The 20,736-nt window shown below is 40.0% G+C and overlaps 1 protein-coding gene across 2 annotated transcripts in view; it reads left to right on the top strand.

Moving 5' to 3' along the window:
- Positions 1–4,260: 4,260 nt before the first annotated feature.
- The window catches only part of CUNH8orf34 (chromosome unknown C8orf34 homolog), a 339,451-nt gene continuing 322,975 nt past the window's right edge, over positions 4,261–20,736 (top strand). The window contains exon 1 of one of the 2 annotated variants that reach the window (XM_056108308.1): positions 4,261–4,508. In XM_056108308.1, coding sequence (XP_055964283.1) covers positions 4,440–4,508 — 69 coding nt within the window. In that variant the 5' untranslated portion in view covers positions 4,261–4,439. The remainder of the gene's footprint in view (positions 4,509–20,736) is intronic. The other variant, XM_056108259.1, reaches the window with a different exon arrangement.

The raw sequence follows: 20,736 nt of genomic DNA, 5'->3' as shown, positions 1-20,736 counted from the left end.
AACAAGTCTTACAATGAAGACGTTACTGGGCCCACTTGAGCAATTATTTCCCAAAACGAGCCCGGCAAGCTACCGAGAGTATTCGATATGCCAGACACAGTAACAACAAAGTCTCCAATGGAGACGTTACTGGGCCCGCTCGAGCAAATCGACGATCAACGGGAGGGCCTTTACCTTTTTTTACATATATATATATATATATAAATCACAATGTAGTAGCTTAAAATGAATTAAACATAATGTTCATTTTCTATTAATTTAGATTTTGCAATCAAATTATATCTGTGAAGTCCCTCACTTAGAAGGACTTCCACGTAATTGCTTCTCTGCTCTACTTCTTCCTGCCTATCTACCGGAAAACTCAAAATTTGTAATCCTGGAAAGTACTGAGTTCTTTGTGAAGATATTTGTCCAAGTTTGTTACAAAGTGGAAAGGTGAAAGGTATATAAAAAGGGAAAAGCATGACATAGGATAAACTACATTCCAGGACTCTGTATAGGGTCAACTGCTCTTCATTGTTCTTTTGTCTCTTGTCAAAAGTTATTTGTTTAAGGAGCTGTGCAAGGCATTTTACAACTGGAGTTAGGCAAGGACTTTATAACATTCTATAAATTAGATTCTGTATATTTGTAAATTATGCTGACAGGCACTCTTATAACACAATGAACTCAAAACAATTTCACTGAAACTGCACTTTTTATGCTGTACTCAAGACAAAAATCCTTGATCCCTGGAAAAGTATCACACAGTACTGTCATAGATAGAGAAGACTATTATCCATGACAATAATTGCTTTTCAATCAATCTTAAAGGGACTAATGTAGACAAATTCCTAAAATCTTCATCTTTAGGATATTAATTAAGGATATGTATAGAAATGTGTAGAAATATACAGTATAGAAATGTGCTATGTTGTCCCTTGTGGAGTATAAGAGAATTACTAAGATACAGTTCATGGTTTTAGAGGGTTTGCAATTTAAAAGAGGGATCAACATATACATGCAATTGATAAATGGAACAGAACAGATTGCTATGTGTTAGATTCAATGTTTAGCTTGAAAAAACATAACTAAATGTCATCATTCTATTAAAATTGAACATAAGTTTTTATGGGGCAAAGATCTAGCAATGTTCAGGGCTAGTTCCTATTGCTACACACAAGGATCACTGCTGGAGGGGCTCTGGGAACCATAGAGGGAACTGAACCAGGCTCAGGTAAGTGCAAGGCAAGCACCCTGCCTGCTGTACCATCTCTCCAGCCCCTATTAAATTTTTTTAAAAAAAATTATTCATTAAATGGCATATTTCAGTACCTAAAACATGCCAAGTACTGAGACAAAGCCCTTATGACCACACTAGATTCTTGGTTAGTTTTTTAGAATACAAGGTAGAAAAAAGAAATAGCTTCAGTTTTGGAGTTAGGAAAACCTGAGTCAAAATCATCCTCTCAATTATTTGCTAGGTTACTTGGACAAGGTATAAAATCTTTGTTTCACTGCAGAAATCAGAAAGTCATATTTGATTTACTCTTCCAGACTTATCCTAAGTGTAAATCATAAACAAATAATTCTTTAAACATTTCTCAAATTTGTCTCCTCTCAATTCCCACATCTCCAGTCCTAAGCCTGGCCATCACGATTTGTTATTGGATTCTATAAACCAAATTGATCTTTCTAGCTCCATATCGTTCTATCATCCTTTGTACCAAAGGTAGCCTTTTAAAAGTTAGATTATTAAACTTCTCTGCTTAAAATTCTCGAGTAACTTTTAATAGCCTTGTTTTTTAACAAGGCATTAAAAAGTTTTGTGTGCTAAATTCTATTTACTTTAACCTCATATGCTAACCTTCCTCTATATACATCCTGTCTTTCCAAGAACTAATTTGCCTCTGTGCCTTTGCAAAAGCTTTCTCTTTTTTGTCAAAATCTGAAACATTATTCCCAACTTCAGATGCTTAACCTCTTTTTGAAACTTATTATTTTTACTTATACTTTAACACTTTTCTCAGAATCATCTCTTTTATTGAAAGTTACTTGCAAATTGTAACATGGCTCATTTCCATGCACGCAGTGTTTTGTTTTCGTATTTTGTACTAACACAAGACAGTCTACTGTCATTCTTTGTATATATAACAATTACCTCAATAAGACTGAATATCTAAAAACAAAGATAATGCCTTTCACCTTTGAATCCTTGGTTCTAACGTAATGTCTACCATGGAGCATGTGCAATAAATATTTATTGAGGTAATGAAGTCATGTTTGAGGATAAGAAGAAAGACCAAGAAATGTTTTGTGGAGAAAATGGCCTATGAATAGATCGTAAACAAACATTAAGCTTATTTCCTGAATTCTAAACAGGTAATTTTTGGATCTTAGGTGTCATAACATGCATGAATACATATGTGTATATATATATTCACACTTTATATGTCACAATATGCAAGTATTTTTTCCAACTGAACTTTTCTATTCTAGATGCTGTGCTCTAAGCATGGGAGTTAATAAGTATATTACTTAAGCTGATTTAAGTAAGACTCTTCCTTATGTTTTTTAAAAGATAATTCTTCAACATTGTTTGGTACCAAAATTATTTGACATTTTAACTGGATTATAAATGATGCTATGCCATATCATATAGCAAATAAGGATGTTGGTTTCATTTCGTAGACTGATTTCCTCTGGGTAGATTAAGATACACAAAGACACACATATGTGTACATATAAAAGTACACCTTTGACATATAATAGAAAACATGTGAGAACTTTGGGTATTTCACTGTTTAGTTTAATCTTCTCAGGGCAAATCATCCAAGTTTGACTCTAAAATTAGTAACACAGGCATCTTTTCAACTTGCCATGCCCAAAATACGGATTATCTATCAGTGATGGGCATGGTCTAAGCTTAGCTGACAGATTTCCTATCTGAATTATTAAATGCAATTAACACTATTGTTTGAAACATTTCATTCTTAACAATTCATGGTTCCATAGAAGTTTATTATGTAAAACACACACGAACTAAACAATACAATTAAGGAATTACAAACCACAGAAATGTATTACACTCTGTTTTAAGGATTCTCTTCATCCTAAACCCTCATATTATTTTGGTTAGGAGTCAAGGGAATTGTCACTAGAGGACTTAGAGTTTGCTATTTTCTTAAAAAAAAGAGAGAGAAAGAAAGAACCAGCAATAACAGCATAGACAAGAAAGAGAACTCTGTGAAGAAACAATGTTTGTAGAGCTTCTTCCAGTGGCAAATCCCTGCACAATACAAAAAAAAATATTGGCTATATTAGAGGCACTCATAAAAGATGTACAGGAACCATCAGATAAAGGAATAGTGTATCATCTGAGACGACGCACCAGATACAGAGATAAAAATTACAGCTTAGACGAGGGAGGAGAGCCTGGGAGAGGGTCGGCTTACCTTTCCCTTTTCCTCCACCCAAAACTCAGGGTCTGCTCACTAGCCTTGTGTTTCTGCACACTGGAAGTTTTCAAGTGGGTTTTCAACGGGGAGATCTGCTCCAGCCAAACCAGGTGCTCTATTGTTTCCCCCTTAACATTCCTCTTCCCCCTTCTTTTTGTTTAAGCAGCATGATTTTTTATAGTTGTGTAGAATGGGTTTTCAGCACACAATATCTCCACATCCCGTGATCCCATTCCTCCGCAGCTGACCCCAGGTTTTCCTCACCCCCATCCTTACTCCTAGACAGTCACAGTTTTTAAGTTAATTGAGTAGTTTGGATCTCGGGTGCTTAAGATCTGGTTGGATCTAGCGATTGAGATGCAAACACACATTTCGCTTCTGTACCAGGGAGGGGATCAAGGCTCCTTGCCCTTAAGTTACTTCCAGACCTCCTCTTGCTCCCGCTGCATCTCTCTGTTAGGGTAAGCCCTGAAAAGGCAGCATATCCTTAGAATCACCTGCTTTTGCTTTTTTTTTTTTTTTTTTGGCTTGCTGCAAGCGACTTCATTTTCGCGGCAAAACCCTCAGCCCCACGCACCATCCTCTCCCCACCCCTTTCTCTCTCTGGTTCACAGAGCTGGAGCAGGTCGTCTCAGAAGAGCCCGGCCAGACGGACCCCCGGCCCAGGAGCGGTCCCCAAGCATCGAATCCACGCGCACTTTGAAAGAAGCGCCTTTATTATTGGCGTTCGCGGCGCGGCGGTCGCCGGGGAGCGGCCGGGGCGGCGGGTTCCCGTCCCCCGGGGAGCGGGGCCTCACGCACACCCCCCGCGGGCTCACGCACGCACACGCTCGCCGGGGAACGGGTCCCGCCCGGAGGGGAGAGGCGCGGCCGCTCCGAGCCCCCCATCTGCGGCGGATCGCGCCGGCCGCGGGAGTCCCGCCGTCAGCCCAGTGCCCAGCCCGGGCCGCGCGGCCGGGGACGCCGAGGCGGGGCGCGCTCCCCCAGCTCCGCGCCGTCTCCATGGCGTCTCAGCAGCAGTCCCGGATCCAGGCGTACCTGGAGAAGAACCGGATCGGGCCCCTGTTCGAGGTAAAGTGCGCTGCCGGCTCGTGCCGGGTGTCTCCGGCAACCGGGGCGACTGGTCCGGGTTTAGGGGGTGGGGGTGGGGGGGCGCCCGGCGGGCGCCCCTGCGCGCGGGCTCTACTCACTGCACGCCCCGTCCCGGCCCGGCGGGCACTTGAACCGGCTACCTGGGCGCACACAGGTGGACTCGGGGCCTGGCCCCGGGCTTGCTGGGGAAGTTCGGAGCCCCGCACCTCGCAGCCGCATGCATGAGACCCCCCCTCCCCCGCCCGCCCCACTGCTGAGACGGACGGACGGACGGATGGACGGATGCACACACTCGCAAGATCTGGCACGCGCCTACTTTCTCGGACCTCGAATTCGCATCCTCTTAGATTTGGAGTCGGGGTGGGGGGAACTGTGGGCAGTAATAATAAAACCCCCAAAGGCGAAGGAGGTCTCTGCCAGCCCTGGGAAGTAGCATGATTAACTAAGGGAAAACTGAACTGCTTTTTAAGGAGTCGGCTACGATCGGGTGCTGGGGTGCAGAATGGGATTGATTCATTGGCAAACTGAGCCCCTTGGCGTTGGTCTCCAGATGAAAGGAGATTCCCTTACATTGCACATCCCAGCCGAAGTCTGGTTTGGGGTGGGAATGGGAGTGGGGGTGAGTTTCCCTTTCATTGCAGACCCCGAGGACAGGCAGAGCCTGGTTTCGCGGGCGGGGTTGGGGGGGGGGCGGGAGGACGGAAGGACGGGAAACACACGTATTTATGGGAAGGAGGCGTGTATATCTGAGCTGTTTTCTCTCGCCGTCAAAGAATTGCTGACAAACACACACACACACACACACACACACACACACACACACACACACACACACACACACTCCACGCGTGCACACAGGGAGAAAGAATGAGGTACAGGAGTAAAAAATGGGTGACTTGAAATCTAGCACCTGCGAAACGTCCCATCGGTTGCCTGGAGCGGGCCCCATGGGGAAGAACATCCCTTACCCTTCTGGTCCATTATTGCAGCTGAACTCAGACTCAGAACGAGAGAGCTTCAGAAGCTTGGCATGTGATCCCCACTACCCCCACCCTATTGTGGTTGTTCTCGAGGGTTCACATTTCCCAGGCTGCCTACTGTGGTTGAAGAAAGAGCTAGAGGATAGAACTCCTCTCTAGAATTGAAGAGAATGAGAACTGCAGAGAGAAAAATAAAATAATGCGAATGAATGTACCAGCACAAAAAGAAAGAGGAAGACAAGGGACAGATAGTTCTTTTCTCTAGTTAGGACCAGTTTCAGATAAACAAGATTTCACTAAATCTCTTGGAGTTTTCCTGCCCAACTTCAAGTTAATTGTTTTAGCTGGAACTCATTGTTGTACAGCGATAAGTTCCTACAGTGACTGTCTTGGTTATCTGTCTGAGAATGGGCACTGGTGGAGGGATGGGTACTGGATCATTGTATAACTGAAACCCAAGCACAAAAATTTGTAAGTCTACAACTGTACCTCATGGTGTTTCACTAATAAAAATTTAAAAAAAAAAGAATGTTAACAAAGCAAGCCCACAGTGAGGTAGAATTGCTCGAGCTATTCGGTTACTTGTTTTTGCTTTTAATGGTTATAATGATTATGGATTATACAATCCTATAACCCATATGTATTTATCGTTCTAGTTATACATATGTATATCTAATGAGTAAAATATAAAATTAAAGTGTCATAACCCTCTGTGACAGTGTTTTAATTGCACCAAAGAAACATAAATGCATTTAATATATAGAATGTTCAGTACAATTTACCATGGAAAATAAGTATTGTTTTAAATAAATGTGCTTTATATTTACTTTATTTTAAACTCCCACTATTCTCTCCAAGTAATGGTAATATGTGTAATTTTTTGAAATTTTAAATGTTTGAAATACATGTAAACTTTCGGCATAGTTAGGAAATAAATCATCTTGATTTTGTGCTCACTCTTTAAAAAATTCTCACAGTTTAATTCTGCACTGATGAATTTTAAATGATGACAAAATTGTCTCATAAAATTATAGGACATCCTCACTGAGAAACAAACAGCACATTTATATACTTAGTATTTTACTGATTTGGTTGGACTAAGGGCATGAGTAGTTTATTTTTAAGGATTGGTGTAAAATTGTTTAAATAATTGAAAGATAACATAGAGTTCTCTTCAGCTAACAGCAGTCTTTATGCAGTAATTTTGATCATGGTACAGCTTGGTTTTGAAAGTAGAATTACACATAGTCAAAAAATTGGAACTCTAGCTGGTAGCCTCTTTGCTTGCTAGAAAACCACTGAAACTAGTGCAAAATGGGCTTTGCTGATTTTATACCAATTTCAGTCATTTTCTAGCAGATAGAAAGAGGGCTCCTGGGATTTTCATCATGTTTTCTTATAAGATCTGCTTCAGGAGATCAATTGGAAAGCCCAGAAATCTGAATTTAGTAAAGTGCATCCCAGTAATTGCCAGATATTTAATTCCTGGACTGTATCATAAGAACATTGACATAAACGACAATTTCTTTCATCAGTTACAAAATAAGTGGCACCAAATTTCAAGGAAAGGATAGACTAAGGAAAGTGGCAAAACACACTGAAGAAGTGAGTGGCAGTTTTCACAGGTCAGGATATTCACAAACAGGGCTTGTCTTGGGCAGCCACCAGGTAATTAGATCTCTACCTCTGACCAGGAGACTTTTTGTAGATTTAAATGGCTTCAACCTCTTTTCAGTTCTGATGGCCTAACCTTGTTCTCTCAAGATTCTATCATTAGGATAATTGTTAGCATGGGAAACGATAGGCTGAATATATACCCCAAGTAAGGATCCTGCAAATGGTTCAGCTTGCAAGGTGACCTGCAGGCCTGTCAATGACCCCTTTCTTTAATTAGGCACTGGCATCTTATTTTCCTGCCAATAACATGAAAATTCCAGCTGTTTCGTTCTCATTAAAACTTGGTATCGCCTGCTTTTGCATTAATAGTGACTGAAGGTACGGTTTTAATAGTACCTAAATATTTACGTGGTTTCTCTTGGTGGCTTTCAAACTCACATGTATTTTGTGACTCCACTCAAGCCTCCCATCTATGAATACAGTGTCATTGGGAACCGACCCAAGGGCCAAGACTTCTCTCATCCTTTGATGTCATGATGTGTTCACTGAAGTAGTGAAATACTGGGAGTTTAAAATAAGCAAATGAAAAGCGCATCTGTTTAAAACAATTCACCTATTTTCCGTGGTAAATCATATTGAACATTGTATATTTTAAATGCATTTATTTTTTCTTGGTGTAATTAATACACTGTCCCAGAGGTTTATGATGCTTTAGTTTTATAATTTACACATTAGATATACATATGTATAACTAGAATGATAAATAGGTATGGGCTATAGAATTTTTTTTGATGGCTAAAGCATAAAACAGAGTAATGTCAGATCTAGTTATAAATATATGCACAGGAAGGATCCAAGCTAATTGTATTGCAGGCTGAAAAGGAGGTGAGGCTTCCACACTTCACCCGGTCTGATAAAGTGTTGACACCTGTTGATAAATGTTGATGCACTTGTATGTACAGTGGCTGCTAAAAGTTTTCTATAGAAAGGTGTCATCCTAACTATAGATCCATCTGAAGAGATGTTATAAAGGCTAGGGTGCGTCCATCTGAACTGGCATTGCAGGATCCCTGAGCACAGAGCAGGCAATAGTTTTAACGCATGGTAAATTATGATGTAACCCCCCCCCACACACACACACAAATGGAGAGAAAAACATATTTAAATAAAATTCCAAAGTGTTCCGTAACCCACATGAAAAGGATTAAAAAAATTCAACAAAAATCAGAGACCAAACGAACAATCAAAAAATTACATGACCAAATTTAATCCAGAAATGACAATAATCATATTAAAAGTAAAGGATCTATATATACTTACTAATATATATGCCAACTTGAAGAGATCATCAGTGCAGATTAAAAATCCTGCCCCATTTATACTGTGTTTCCAGGAAACTTACTTCAAAAACAAAAATATAGACAGACTTACAGTAAAAGAATAGAAAAAAATTTTATAAACATCAAAAGAAAGCAGGAATGGCTTTGATAATGTCAGATAAAGTGAACTTAAGAAGATAGAAAATTACCAGAGATAGAAACTGCCATTATAATACAAGGGTCAGACTATCAAAAATAGTAATTTTAGGTGTGTATGAACTGGGCAACAGAACTGCACAATGTGGAAAGCTGAAATGACAAGTAGAAAGAGATGTAGACAAATCCACAATTGTTGGAAACTTCAGAACTCGTATCCTGACAGTTGAAAAAAATCTATACAGAAAATCAGAAGCACTATTGAAAACTCAACAATGCATCAAACAACGTATCTAGTTGACATCTGTATACCACTCCATGCAGTAACAGCAGAATACACATCCTAGAAAGTGGTGCTGAATAAGTACAAAATAGACTACTCTCTGCACCACACAAAAGGCTTCAGTTAGACTCATGAGATGTGTTCTCCAGCAGGATAAAACTAAAAATCAGTAGCATAAAGAAAATAGGACATTTCCCAAAACACTGGGAAAGTTAATATGTTGGCTAAAGATGAAATCTGAGGACCAGAGAGATAGTGGCACAGGTTAGGATGTTTGTCTTGCATGCTGCCAACTCGGGTTTGATCCCTGGCACTGTATGTGATCCCCTGAGCCCTGTCAGAAATGATTTTTGAGCACAGAGCCAGGAGTAAGCTGTGAGTAGATTTTGGCCCCCAAACCAACCTGCACCCGCAAACCAATTTGCACAACATACATAAGAACATCAAATGATAGAAAAGAAAACATATCAAAATTAAGAGGTATATCTCAAGCAGTGCTGATCATAGAAAAGTTGACTGATGTATCACTATAGGGCCTCTGCTTTCTCTCTTTCCTTTGTGCCCATCCAACAGCAGATGAAAGAGTAGATCTTCTAGGGAGGTATCTGTAATCTGCCTCAAGTGATGTATTTTAAAATAAGATGTTTGTATCTAAAAGTAGGTATCTTAAGTTTTTGAAAGTGGTTGGAAACATGTCTTGACTCAAGCTTTATCTATTTAGTAGATGTGTCTACAGTATATATAATATGATATAGACTACTGTAGTGTAGTGTATAGTTGGTTCAGTAAATATCTGTTAAGTTAAAGAAAATATTTGCTTGCATATTTTTTCTTCTATGGAAAAAATAACGAAGAGAGAAGCAGTGAATAAATAGCATATTAATATTAATTCCTTTGAGATCTAGAGCAGATGATCCCTCGTCTCATTAACTTTATGTACACTGAATAACTTTTAATTATGTACTTAACTACCTAATTCACTTTCAGCCATATTTTCTCCATTTTAATATCTGCTTTCAAGAGAGGACCCGATAAATTAATTCGCTCACTGTGCAAGGCTTACCGCTTAACTCCCCTAAGTGTGTTTGCATTTAATAGAAAAGAAGTCATGTGACATGATAATATGGAAAGAAGCAGTCAATGTAAACAGACTTTAAAAATACTTCTTATTTCCATTACCTCCTTTGTGGATGATGTTGTCGTGCCAGGCCTCAGGTTCTACCCACGTCTGGGTGTGTGTCTCACCGTACTTACTAGTGACTTGCACTTGATTAGCCCCAGTGTCTTTTAATCTAACATCACATTAGATGGTTCTACCTTCTTTTCTTCAGTCCTTTCCTGGTTGTGACAGAGCACGTAGAGAGATGCTTTCCCAGGCTAATTTTTTAATATCATAAAATGAAAAGTCACTCAGATATGCTTCTGGCTTCAAAAAATTCACAATTCATTTTTCTCTGAAAAAAAAAAAACCATATGGCAAATATAGAATGGAGACCAGCTTTTGGCAGAGCAGAGTGTGCAATAGGGGGAGTGTGTGTGTGTGTGTGTGTGTCTGTGTGTGCACGCACTCATCAACAAGCACAGGGGAAACATTGTTTGTTGTATCACTTGCTTGTTGTTTCACAGAAATAAATAAGTGCTTTGGTAAAACTTCGAAACACGGCATGTAGCTGGAAAACAATCTAGGATATCTCTTACCTTCTCAGAGAGGCATCCTGGATTTCCCTGAGCTAAAACAGCTTCCCCAGCCTCAAGTCCTCTGTAAATCTTTGCAACATCATTTTCTCTTCCACCCCCATATTCCACAGTGCCATCTGATATGTTATAGGTGTTACATCTGGCCATGCTCAGGTGTTATGTCCAGCTCAGTGTATGGGGTTTGCTCCTGAGAGTGCTTAGGGGTGGGGTGCGTTCTTGTGTGGTTCTGGGGATGTAACCCATGCCTCTAACATGAGAGCATATGCTCCAGATCTTTTTGGTATCTCCTTAGCCCTTACACACAGTTTTGTCAATAGAAGGATCTTGTAGAGGCTGTATGTTCATTACATTATGCAGCATCCTCTTATGAGAACAACTGCATTATTTTATAATATCAAAATTGGTATATGGACATTTTTAATTGTGTAAATAGTAGGGTCCCCTTTGTTATATAAGCTTTTGGCAAAATATATTTATCAATTATAAGGATGTAGGTAATTTTGAGCATTCACACCTCATTTTTTCCCTCACTGTCTTGTTTATTTATATTTTCCCTCTATATAGCATTTATGTCATTTGATAATTTACTAATTCATGTTTATTTATGGGCTGGAGTGATAGCACACAGTGGGTAGGACATTTGCCTAGGGCATGGCCAACCAGGGTTCGAGTCCTCCACCCCTTTCGGAGAGCCAGCAATCTACTGAGTATCCTGCCCACACGGCAGAGCCTGGCAAGCTCCCTGTGGTGTATTTGATATACCAGAAACAGTAACAAGTCTCATAATGGAGACGTTACTGGTGCCCACTCTAGCAAATTGATGAACAATGGGATGACAGTGACAGTGATGTTCATTTATACAATATATTAAATTTTTCTGAAATATAAATTAATACAAATGTGTTTGCTCGAGCGGGCCCAGTAACGTCTCCATTGGAGACTTTGTTGTTACTGTGTCTGGCATATCGAATGTGTTACACAGATCTTTAAGTAACTCATTCTCATGGTCAAAATAATTTAGGTACACTTATAGGACATATTTGGATTATGTTTTCTTATTTTTACTATTATAGCTCACTTTTCCACTAAAAGTATTATTTGTAGTCAGAGAGAGAGAGAGAGAGAGAGAGAGAGAGAGAGAGAGTACAGTGGGTAAGGACTTGCATGTGGCTGGCGCAGGATTCAACCCTGGCACTACATATGGTCCCCTGAGCTCTACTGGGAGTGATTACTGAGCAGAAAGTCAGGAGTAAGCCCTGAGTACTGTCGGGTGTGACCTGAAAATGAAATCAGAAAAGTATTTGGATGATTCTGGAGTATTTCCTGAGAATTTCTTTGTAAAATAATGCCTCCTAGTATTAACCCTAGTAGAAAAGATGAAAGGATCTAAAAGACAAGGTTAGACACTCGGCATTTTCATGAGCTGTTTTCTGCATTTCAGAGTTTTCCTATCCATATCTCATGCAGTGGATGCATCTTGCCATTAGGATCTCTGGCTGAATATCTGTGATCGAGGCCTCAGACAAAGTGAATCTCAACAGCTTCCCAGTTGGCCTCTTCATGCATCATTACTGATGTTTTCCTATTTATTTTTCAGTGTTTGGCTCCCCTTTCAAAATGTAACCTCTTTGAGGAAAGCAATCTTGTTTACCTTGTACTCTGACTTATCTTCACCATGCCCAGTAGCCCATTTTCTGCAATAAGCTATTCATTCTTATTCCTCTTACTAGCAAACATTGAAAAGAGGATTAAATAAGCTTTCCCTCCCTGTAGGATATTATGGAACCATTAAAATGTAGAAAGTATGAATTATATTATATATATTATTACAGTTACATAATTCCATGGAAAATAACAATAGTTTATATAGCTTTTTAAATGAGGTGCCAGGTGAATCAACTACTTTTGCTCCATGACTGTCTAGTTTTCTAAATTTTGTATTGCTACACAATTGCTTTTGGGAATGTTAAGTGACTTAGCTTAGATTATTTTATAGAGGACCTCCTGCATCTCATATGAATATGATATTTGCATGTTAGTATCAAAGTTCTTTCCAATTTAAACAATGATAGGGACTTTGGCAGAGATTGACAAGAAAACCCCAAGACCAATAATAGAAGTGGCCTCAAGAGGGGCTGGAATGGTAGCATAGCGGTAGGCTGTTTGCCTTGTATTCGGCCAACCCGGGTTCGATTCTTAGCGTCCCATATGGTCCCCTGAGCACCACCAAGAGTAATTCCTGAGTGCTGAGCCAGGAGTATGCCCTGTGCCTCTCCAGGTGTGACGCCAAAAAGCAAAAAAAAAAAAAAAACCAAAACCCAAAAACCCCCAAAAAAACAAAAAACAAAAACAAACAAACAAAAAAAGAAGTGGGATCAAGAGGTGGTAGAGTAGAAAATGAGTTTCAGGTTAGTATAAATTATGTTAAAAAGGAATCTGTCAAAAGGGGGGCATATGGCTCAAAATGGCAGCACTTATGTCTTGCATGCTCAAGTTACATCCCTTGGCATTTTATTTCACACAATAGCAAGTCTCATGCACAACATTTCAGCATACAATGCCGACTAAGCACCAAACTATGAATCACTGGGAGTAGGTCTCCTGGGCTACTCCCTACAGTATTGCTGGGAAGTCCCACCAAAAGTTCAGGTTGAATTTGGTGCTCTCCCATCCCACCCCCCCACCCCCCCATCCCTCTACTTATATGAAGCAGAGAGGAGAGAGATGGTCACTTTCTCTTAATCTACCACTGCCATCCCAGGATTGGTTGGAAAGGCTAGGACTGATAAAGCCTATGATGAGCCCCTACACACAACATGAGTCAGAATCCTGCCAGCCCCACTCGGTAGCCATCAAGCCACACCTGATGTCCACTTGGTCGGCTTGGCATAATCCCCACCACCTGATTTTTGTAGGAGCTGTGGACTTGGGCTAGAGCAAGGAATTGCTCTTTGCAGGAAAAGGGGGGGGGGGGGAAGCAGCTCTAGACCTTACCCAGGTCTTCCGGGTCCTTGCCTTTCTCTCAGAAAAGAATTTCAGGAGAAGAAGAGCAATGAAGAAAAAACAGTTTTTACTTGGAGGTTTTGAGGAAGGGGAACGAGGAGGGAGTGGACAGACGGAGAGAGAGAGGGAGAAGGGGAGAGAGAGAGGGAGAAGGGGAGAGAGAGTAAAGTGCTCAAGAAGGAACATAGGCTTCTTCAATGGTGGGGAGAGCCCCAGTACACGTCTAAAGAGGAGAGATGCGGGGCACACCTGTGCTCGGACACCACGTACGCTTGGCCAAGACACATGGTCACAAGTGGCACATGGGCTCTGATAGCATATGCTGCGCTTCCTTTGTTCAAGTTGGTTTTTCATAGGGTTTTTCCCAGCTGCTCCATGTGCGACTTTCTACCTAATAAGAGTCCATTGCGAGGGTGGTTGCTGAAGGGGTAGCATTGGGATGGTCTTCTTTGGAACACCTTTTCTTGACCTTTGTTCCTGCTGGAGCTTCTCTTGGAGGGTGAGTCCAGCCTCCTCTGGTCTGGGCTAGCTCCTGGTAAATGTCTCATGAGGCTTTATATCCTGAGGTCATAAGGTGGGGCCTGACAGCCCTAGGGTCAGGTGGTTTTATTCCTTTCCAGGAATTCCACTGGGAGCCCTTCCCTGTCTAGCTCTCTACATCAAGATGTTCAGATACAACCCTACTATCACAACATGCATCCCTCCCCCGCTCTTTTCCTAAATCTCTTTTAAAGAGTTGGGGGGCTGGAGGTGAGTGACAGGGGGATGCCACTGAGATTTATGGACTTCTCCTGCTACCTGGCTCATTAAACTCTTCTCCAGTGCCCTAGATCTGTGTTGCACTGTTCAGGAATCAACCACTAGGTGCAGGAAAGTACAAAAGATCTGCGGTGGTCTCAGGCAGGTGATTGAACCCATCATAAAGGGAAAAGGTCCATTGTATTCTGATACAACTAAGGCAAATTGCTGTCTGCTTTGAGGAACCTTTGTCTGCTTAGCTTATTCTTGAGGGTATGCAATTTAAAAGACTTTCCATGTAGAACATCTGGTTTGTAGCTCAAATTAAAAAATGACGGAAATAAAGTTAAAGCATCACAAAATGTTCCACACTTCTTGCTTCTTTATTCCAGCTATGGTTTAGTAATCCTTCTCTAGACCTAAATAAATATCACTCTCTCTTCCATTCCTTTGAATGAATAGATCTGGCAAATTATCAAACAAGATCATTTCAATTAACTTTTTGAAATGATTTCTTGCTCTTCTCCTCATGGTCAACTTAATCCTGGCAGTGATGCAACTCTATCATATTATCCTACCCCAATCCATTTTTAGGTTTGACCTATACACACTTGAGCATTCCAAACAGTAATATTTATGCTGTTAGTGGTCCTGCTGCTTAAACAAGAATATACTTTTTTCAGGACAAACCCTGGATAACTGTGGACAAATGCAAGGCTTGTGTAATGACAATCCATCTTGGGAAACTTTCAGGCTTGCCTTTTGAAACTTTCAGTTTTCCCTGTAGATATATCAAGGAGAACTCATAGTTCTTTGTTTTTTAAATTTTTTTTATTAGTGAAACACCATGAGGTACAGTTATAGACTTATAAATTTTTGTGCTTGGGTTTCATTTATACAATGATCAAGTACCCATCCCTCCACCAGTGCCCATCCTCCACCACCACGGGTCCCAGCATCCCTCTGACCCCCCATCCCCCCTGTCTCACCCTGCCTCTGTGGCAGGGCATTCCCCCTTGTTCTCTCTCTCTTCTTTTGGGTACTGTGTTTTGCAAGAGAGGCATTGAGTGGCAATCATGTTTGGTCTATAGACTACTTTTAGCATGCTTCTCCCACCCTGGGAGGGTCCTCACAACACCCTTTATTTGGTGCTCTCTTCTCTATCTGAGCTTCCTTTTCCCCTAGCACGTGTGGCTGGCCTCCAAGTCATGGAGCAAAATTCCTGGTACTAATCTCAGCCACTCCTGGGTGTTAGTCTCCCGTTTTGTTGCTTTATGTTCCCCAGATGAATGCAATCTTTCTGTGTCTATCCCGCTCTTTCTGACTCATTTCGCTTAACATGATACTTTCCATGTAGTACCACTTGTATGTAAATTTCATGACTTCATCTTTTCTAACAGCTACATAGTACTCCATTGTATAAATGTACCAAAGTTTCTTTAACCAGTCATCTGTTCTCGGGCGCTCAGGTTTTTTCCAGATTCTGGCTATTGTAAAGAGTGCTGCAGTGAACAAACAATTGCAGATGTCACTTCAACTATACCTTTTTGCCTCTCTGGGATATATTCCCAGGAGTGCTATAGCTGGGTCAAATGGGAGATCAAATTCTGATTTTTTGAGAATCGTCCATACTGTTTTCCAAAAGGGTTGGACCAGCCTGCATTCCCACCAGCAGTGAAGGAGGGTCCCTTTCTCGCCACATTCGCACCAGCACGGGTTGCTTTTGTTCTTGTGGATGTGGGCCAGTCTCTTTGGTGTGAAATGATATCTCATTGTTGTTTTGATCTGCATCTCTCTGATGATTAGTGATGTAGAGCATTTTCTCATGTGCCTTTTTGCCATTCAGATTTCTTCTTTGCAAAAGTTTCTGTTCATTTCCTCGCCCCATTTAGAACTCAGAGTTCTAAACCACAGAAGATACAAACCTTTTGAACAATGAATTATCGCATGAATTCCAACTTCTGATAATGGCATTCATGAAATGCACTTAACCACACTTTCATTCTTTCACACACTGCTGTAAGCTCCACATACTGCATTCAATATTAGGCAGGCTAGTTTGCCCAAATACTGGGTAGTTTGGAGATTACCCAGTATATATACAGACCCAAGATGGAGATTACACAGGTTTAGTTCCTGAGAATTCAGTACCTTAAAGGGAGCGAGGAAAGCTGATTTGATTAGAGGAAGAAGTTGAAGTATGAGGCATTCTTCATAGAGTCCTCAGCCAATCACATAGGAATGATCTGGGAAGTTTTTAAAGATTGTTCTAAAAGAAATATGTTAGTTGAGTCTTGAGTCTTTGTAGCCCAGTAATATGAAACAAAGGAGGGGGGGCTGCTGGTGGGGGTTGGAATAAAAGGGAGAGGGAGAGGAGCAGGAGACTAAGGTGGGGAGAGAGAGAGAGAGAGAGAGAGAGAGAGAGAGACAGACAGACAGACAGACAGACAGACAGACAGACTGAGTGCAGTAACTACACTCTGTGCTCAGAGATCACTCCTTGGTGTTCGTGTGGGGGGGGGGTGCTTGGGGACCATATGGGGTATTGGGGATCAAACCTGGGTCAGCTATGAGTAAGGCAAATGCCCCACCTGCTGTACTATTGCTTTTTTTGTTTTGTTTTTGAGCTACACCTGGGAGTGTTCAGGACTTACTCCTAGCTCTGTGCTCATGGATAACCCTGGCTAGCCAGTGGCAGCTCATTCTGTAGAAGGGAGTTCTGGAGAGGTTCTCAGAAAAACTAGAAGAATGAATATTTATTTCTGAGCGATGGTTCTAGTATCTACATTCCTCATATAATAATAATCATTAATTAGTGATATCTTATGTTTTTCTTCTTTAATTGGATAATTTTGGACATCTCTAGCTTCCTTATGTTTTCCATTTCCATGAATTTATTTAGTACTTACTGAGCATGACATTCATTTTTGTGGTTAACCACATTGTTAGCTATTTTCTAGATTATTCCTTGTCTTTTAAACTTCCTTAGGGGAAGCCAACCACCTCATATTTATTCTAAGATGTAACATGTGTTACATGCATCACACCAATTTAATTCCACACTTCTTGAATGAGTTTTCAACGATAGCGCAGCAGGTAGGGCAATTGCCCTGCACGTGGCCGAACTACTTTCGATTCCTCCCTCCCTCTCGGAGAGCCCAGCAAGCTACTGAGAGTATCCCGCATGCTCGGCAGAGCCTGCAAGCACCCCGTGGCATATACGATATGCCAAAAACAGTAACAACAAGTCTCACAATGCAGATGTTACTGGTGCCCGCTTGAGCAAATCAATGAACAACGGGAGGACAGTGCTACAGGACAGTGCTACAGTGCTACTTCTTGAATGAATAAATGCATATGTGTATTCATTCAAGCAAGGTTTCCAGAATCATAGAAATTTTTTTGCTTGATATACAAAACAGTCTGAACCATTTTCAATCTTCTAAATTTCACAAATGAAAAAAATATTCAAAGACCTCAAGGAAGCTTAAAATATGATTCATAAAAGTAAAATGAAATAAAATTTCTATAGTCAGTTATATGAGCCAATGAATTCTTTTTCTATGTGTGCAAACCAGGCTGATTCGGACTAACTTAGGATTTGTTATTTATAATATAAGAATCATTAGTTGTATGTGCAGCATAAATATTGTGATGTGGGTAAAATAACCACAACTGGTTTTGTATCATTTAATCTATGCAAAGAGACATACAGCTAAAATAAGTGGCATACTTTGTTTGCTTACAGGGTTGCTTTCTTTCTCACATAAATATAAGCCTGAAGTTCTTACAGATAAATTTTAAAAATTAAGTTTTAATTATTATAGTTTATGTAGTTTAAGAGTGTTAATATTTATGATACACTTGCACAGACACAATTACTACACTCTAGCACCATCAAAGTGGCTAGAACTTTTCTCTCACTCTCCCTAAGTTATCCGTATTCTGGTCTTACTTTCTTCCTCCTCTCCCCTTTCACTCCTTGGTAATTGGTTTGTATTCTAATGACAGGGGTTTGTCTTTCTTTAGTATTGTCTTGTCCCTTATTTTGATTCCTTAGATTCCATAGATGAGTGACATTATCACTATTTATTCTCCTGTTGATGTATTTTGCTTGAAACAATACTCTAGTTCCATTCATGTTGAAGTGTACTGAATGACTATATTTTTTACAGCAGCATAGTATTTATTCCACTCTGTCCATTCATCTCTCATTGGGCATTTGGGTCATTCTCATATTTGGCAATTGTAATAAGCTCTGCAATGAATATGGGGTGCATCAGTTTTTTTCAATTAAGATTTTTATGTTTTAGGATAGATTCCAAGTGGAATTGCTGGGTCATATGGAAGTTCTAGTCATAGTTTTTTGAGAAATCTCCATACTGCTTTCCATAGATGCTGAAGCACAGGACATTCTCACGTATTGTTAATGAGAATTCCTTTTTCATCATATTACTGACAATACTCGTTTGTTACCTGTTTCTTAATATGTGCCATTCTCACTGGTGTAATATGACTTCTCATTGCTTTCATTTGCATTTACTTGATAATAAGTGATGATGAAGAGTTTTACATATGCCTACTGGCCATTCATATGTCTTTTTTTGAGAAGGTTATCTCTCTCCTCTCCCCATTTTTTTAATGGGTTCTTGGGTTTTTGTTGTTGCTTTGCTGAGCTTTGTGAGTAAATTATAAGTCTTGAATATTAACCCTTTATCTTTTATATTATGTATTTTCTCCCAGTCAGTAGGATGGCTTTGTATTTAGCTCATTTTTTGCCATGCAAAACTTTTAAAATTTTGATGTAGCCCTGCTGTTTATTTTTTATGTTTGTGATATTTGCGCCTCGAGCCAAATTATTGAAGATACCTCTGAGGTCCATTTCCTGGAGAATTCTGCCTTTGTTTTTCTCAGTATACTTTATGGATTCTGTCTTTGTCTTGAGTTTTTAAATCTATTTTGGGATGATTTTTGTAAATTGTATAAGTTATAGTTCCAATATCATTTTTAACACGTGTTTTTTTTTCTTTTTGGGTCACACCCAGTGATGCTCAGGGGTCATTCCTGGCTCTGCACACAGGAATCACTCCTGGCGGTGCTTGGGGGACCATGTGGGATGCTGGGGATCAAACCAGGTCGACTGCATGCAAGGCAAACGCCCTACCCGCTATGCTATTGCTCCGGCCCCAACACGTGTTTTTTTGCAATTTTCCCAACAGCATTTGTTAAAAAAAATTTTCTTGCTAAAAGCAGGGTTTTTTTTTAATGCTTGTTCCTTTTACATAGTAAAGAAGATTATTTATTAGAATCTTGGATTTTACATGAGTTATTTTTAGATTTAATGTTTCATTCATTGACACTGAGGTTTTATTGTTTGATTAATATAAGTCTATTTTCCCTTTATTAATATAAAGCAAATGTATCAGTGAACCTAAAGATAGGTTAATTGATTATTTTTCTTGAGAACAATTTGTCCTTCTTCTACCAGTTTGTTCTATTCAGGCCCTCAGTGATCAGAGATTTCTAAATTTATTTTGCTTATTGTCTCCTTTATAGAAAAAAAATAAGTTAGAACCTATTTGAAAATACTTTCTTTAAACAAACAACCAGAAAGCATCCCCAGGTGTGCTCAAACTGCTACCAGGCCCCTGGATTGTTCTAGCACCCCCAGGGGTAGTATCCCCCACTTTAGGAAGCACTGTGTTAATCATGTCCACTCCCTTTGTATTGGTCATATACAGATCATCTTCACTCAGATCTACCAGTTCAAACCCTCGCAGACATACGCACTTACCTACTTTTCCAAGTGAAGTTGACATATACAATTAGCCATCACAATTCCGTGCTGTTGACTTACTTCATGTCCACTCCTCTCAGCTTTGATGTTTTATCCAAAAACTCTGAAACACTTGGGGTTATCATATTCTACATCCTATTATACTGGTTGATTTAAGAATATATTGCCTTTTCTTGGCTGGGTGTGGAGCACACCTAATGATGCTCAGAGTTACTCTGTCTCTTTGCACTCAGGAATCATTCCTGATAGTGCTGGGGCAGTAGGCAGAGTTGGGGGTGGGGGAAAATCATATACTTTGGATCAAACCCAGGTTGGACATGTGTAAGGCTAATGCCCTATCTGCTCTACTATCTTTAGGGCCCTTTTATTGCCCTTCAAAAAAAGAAAAGGTATGTTTTATTGATAGAAGCAAATGGCTAAATTTAAAACTATTTTTATCTCCATTTAGTTGGAAATAAAAGCATTAGAGCTAATTTTCAGTTATTAATCTTGGTTTATCACATGGCCAAGAGAGAGACATAGGCATCATTATTGTCAGAAAAAAACAAAATGATACTAGATTATCTTTTAGATAAATGGTTATTATGCTTCGATATTAGTGATATAAGCTTATATT

The sequence above is a fragment of the Sorex fumeus genome, unplaced genomic scaffold (genome assembly GCF_029834395.1).
Source record: "Sorex fumeus unplaced genomic scaffold, SorFum_2.1 ptg000002l, whole genome shotgun sequence".
Classification (NCBI taxonomy): Eukaryota; Metazoa; Chordata; class Mammalia; order Eulipotyphla; family Soricidae; genus Sorex; species Sorex fumeus.
The sequence above is the reverse complement of the archived record's forward strand: the minus strand, read 5'-3'. Positions and strand labels throughout refer to the sequence as shown.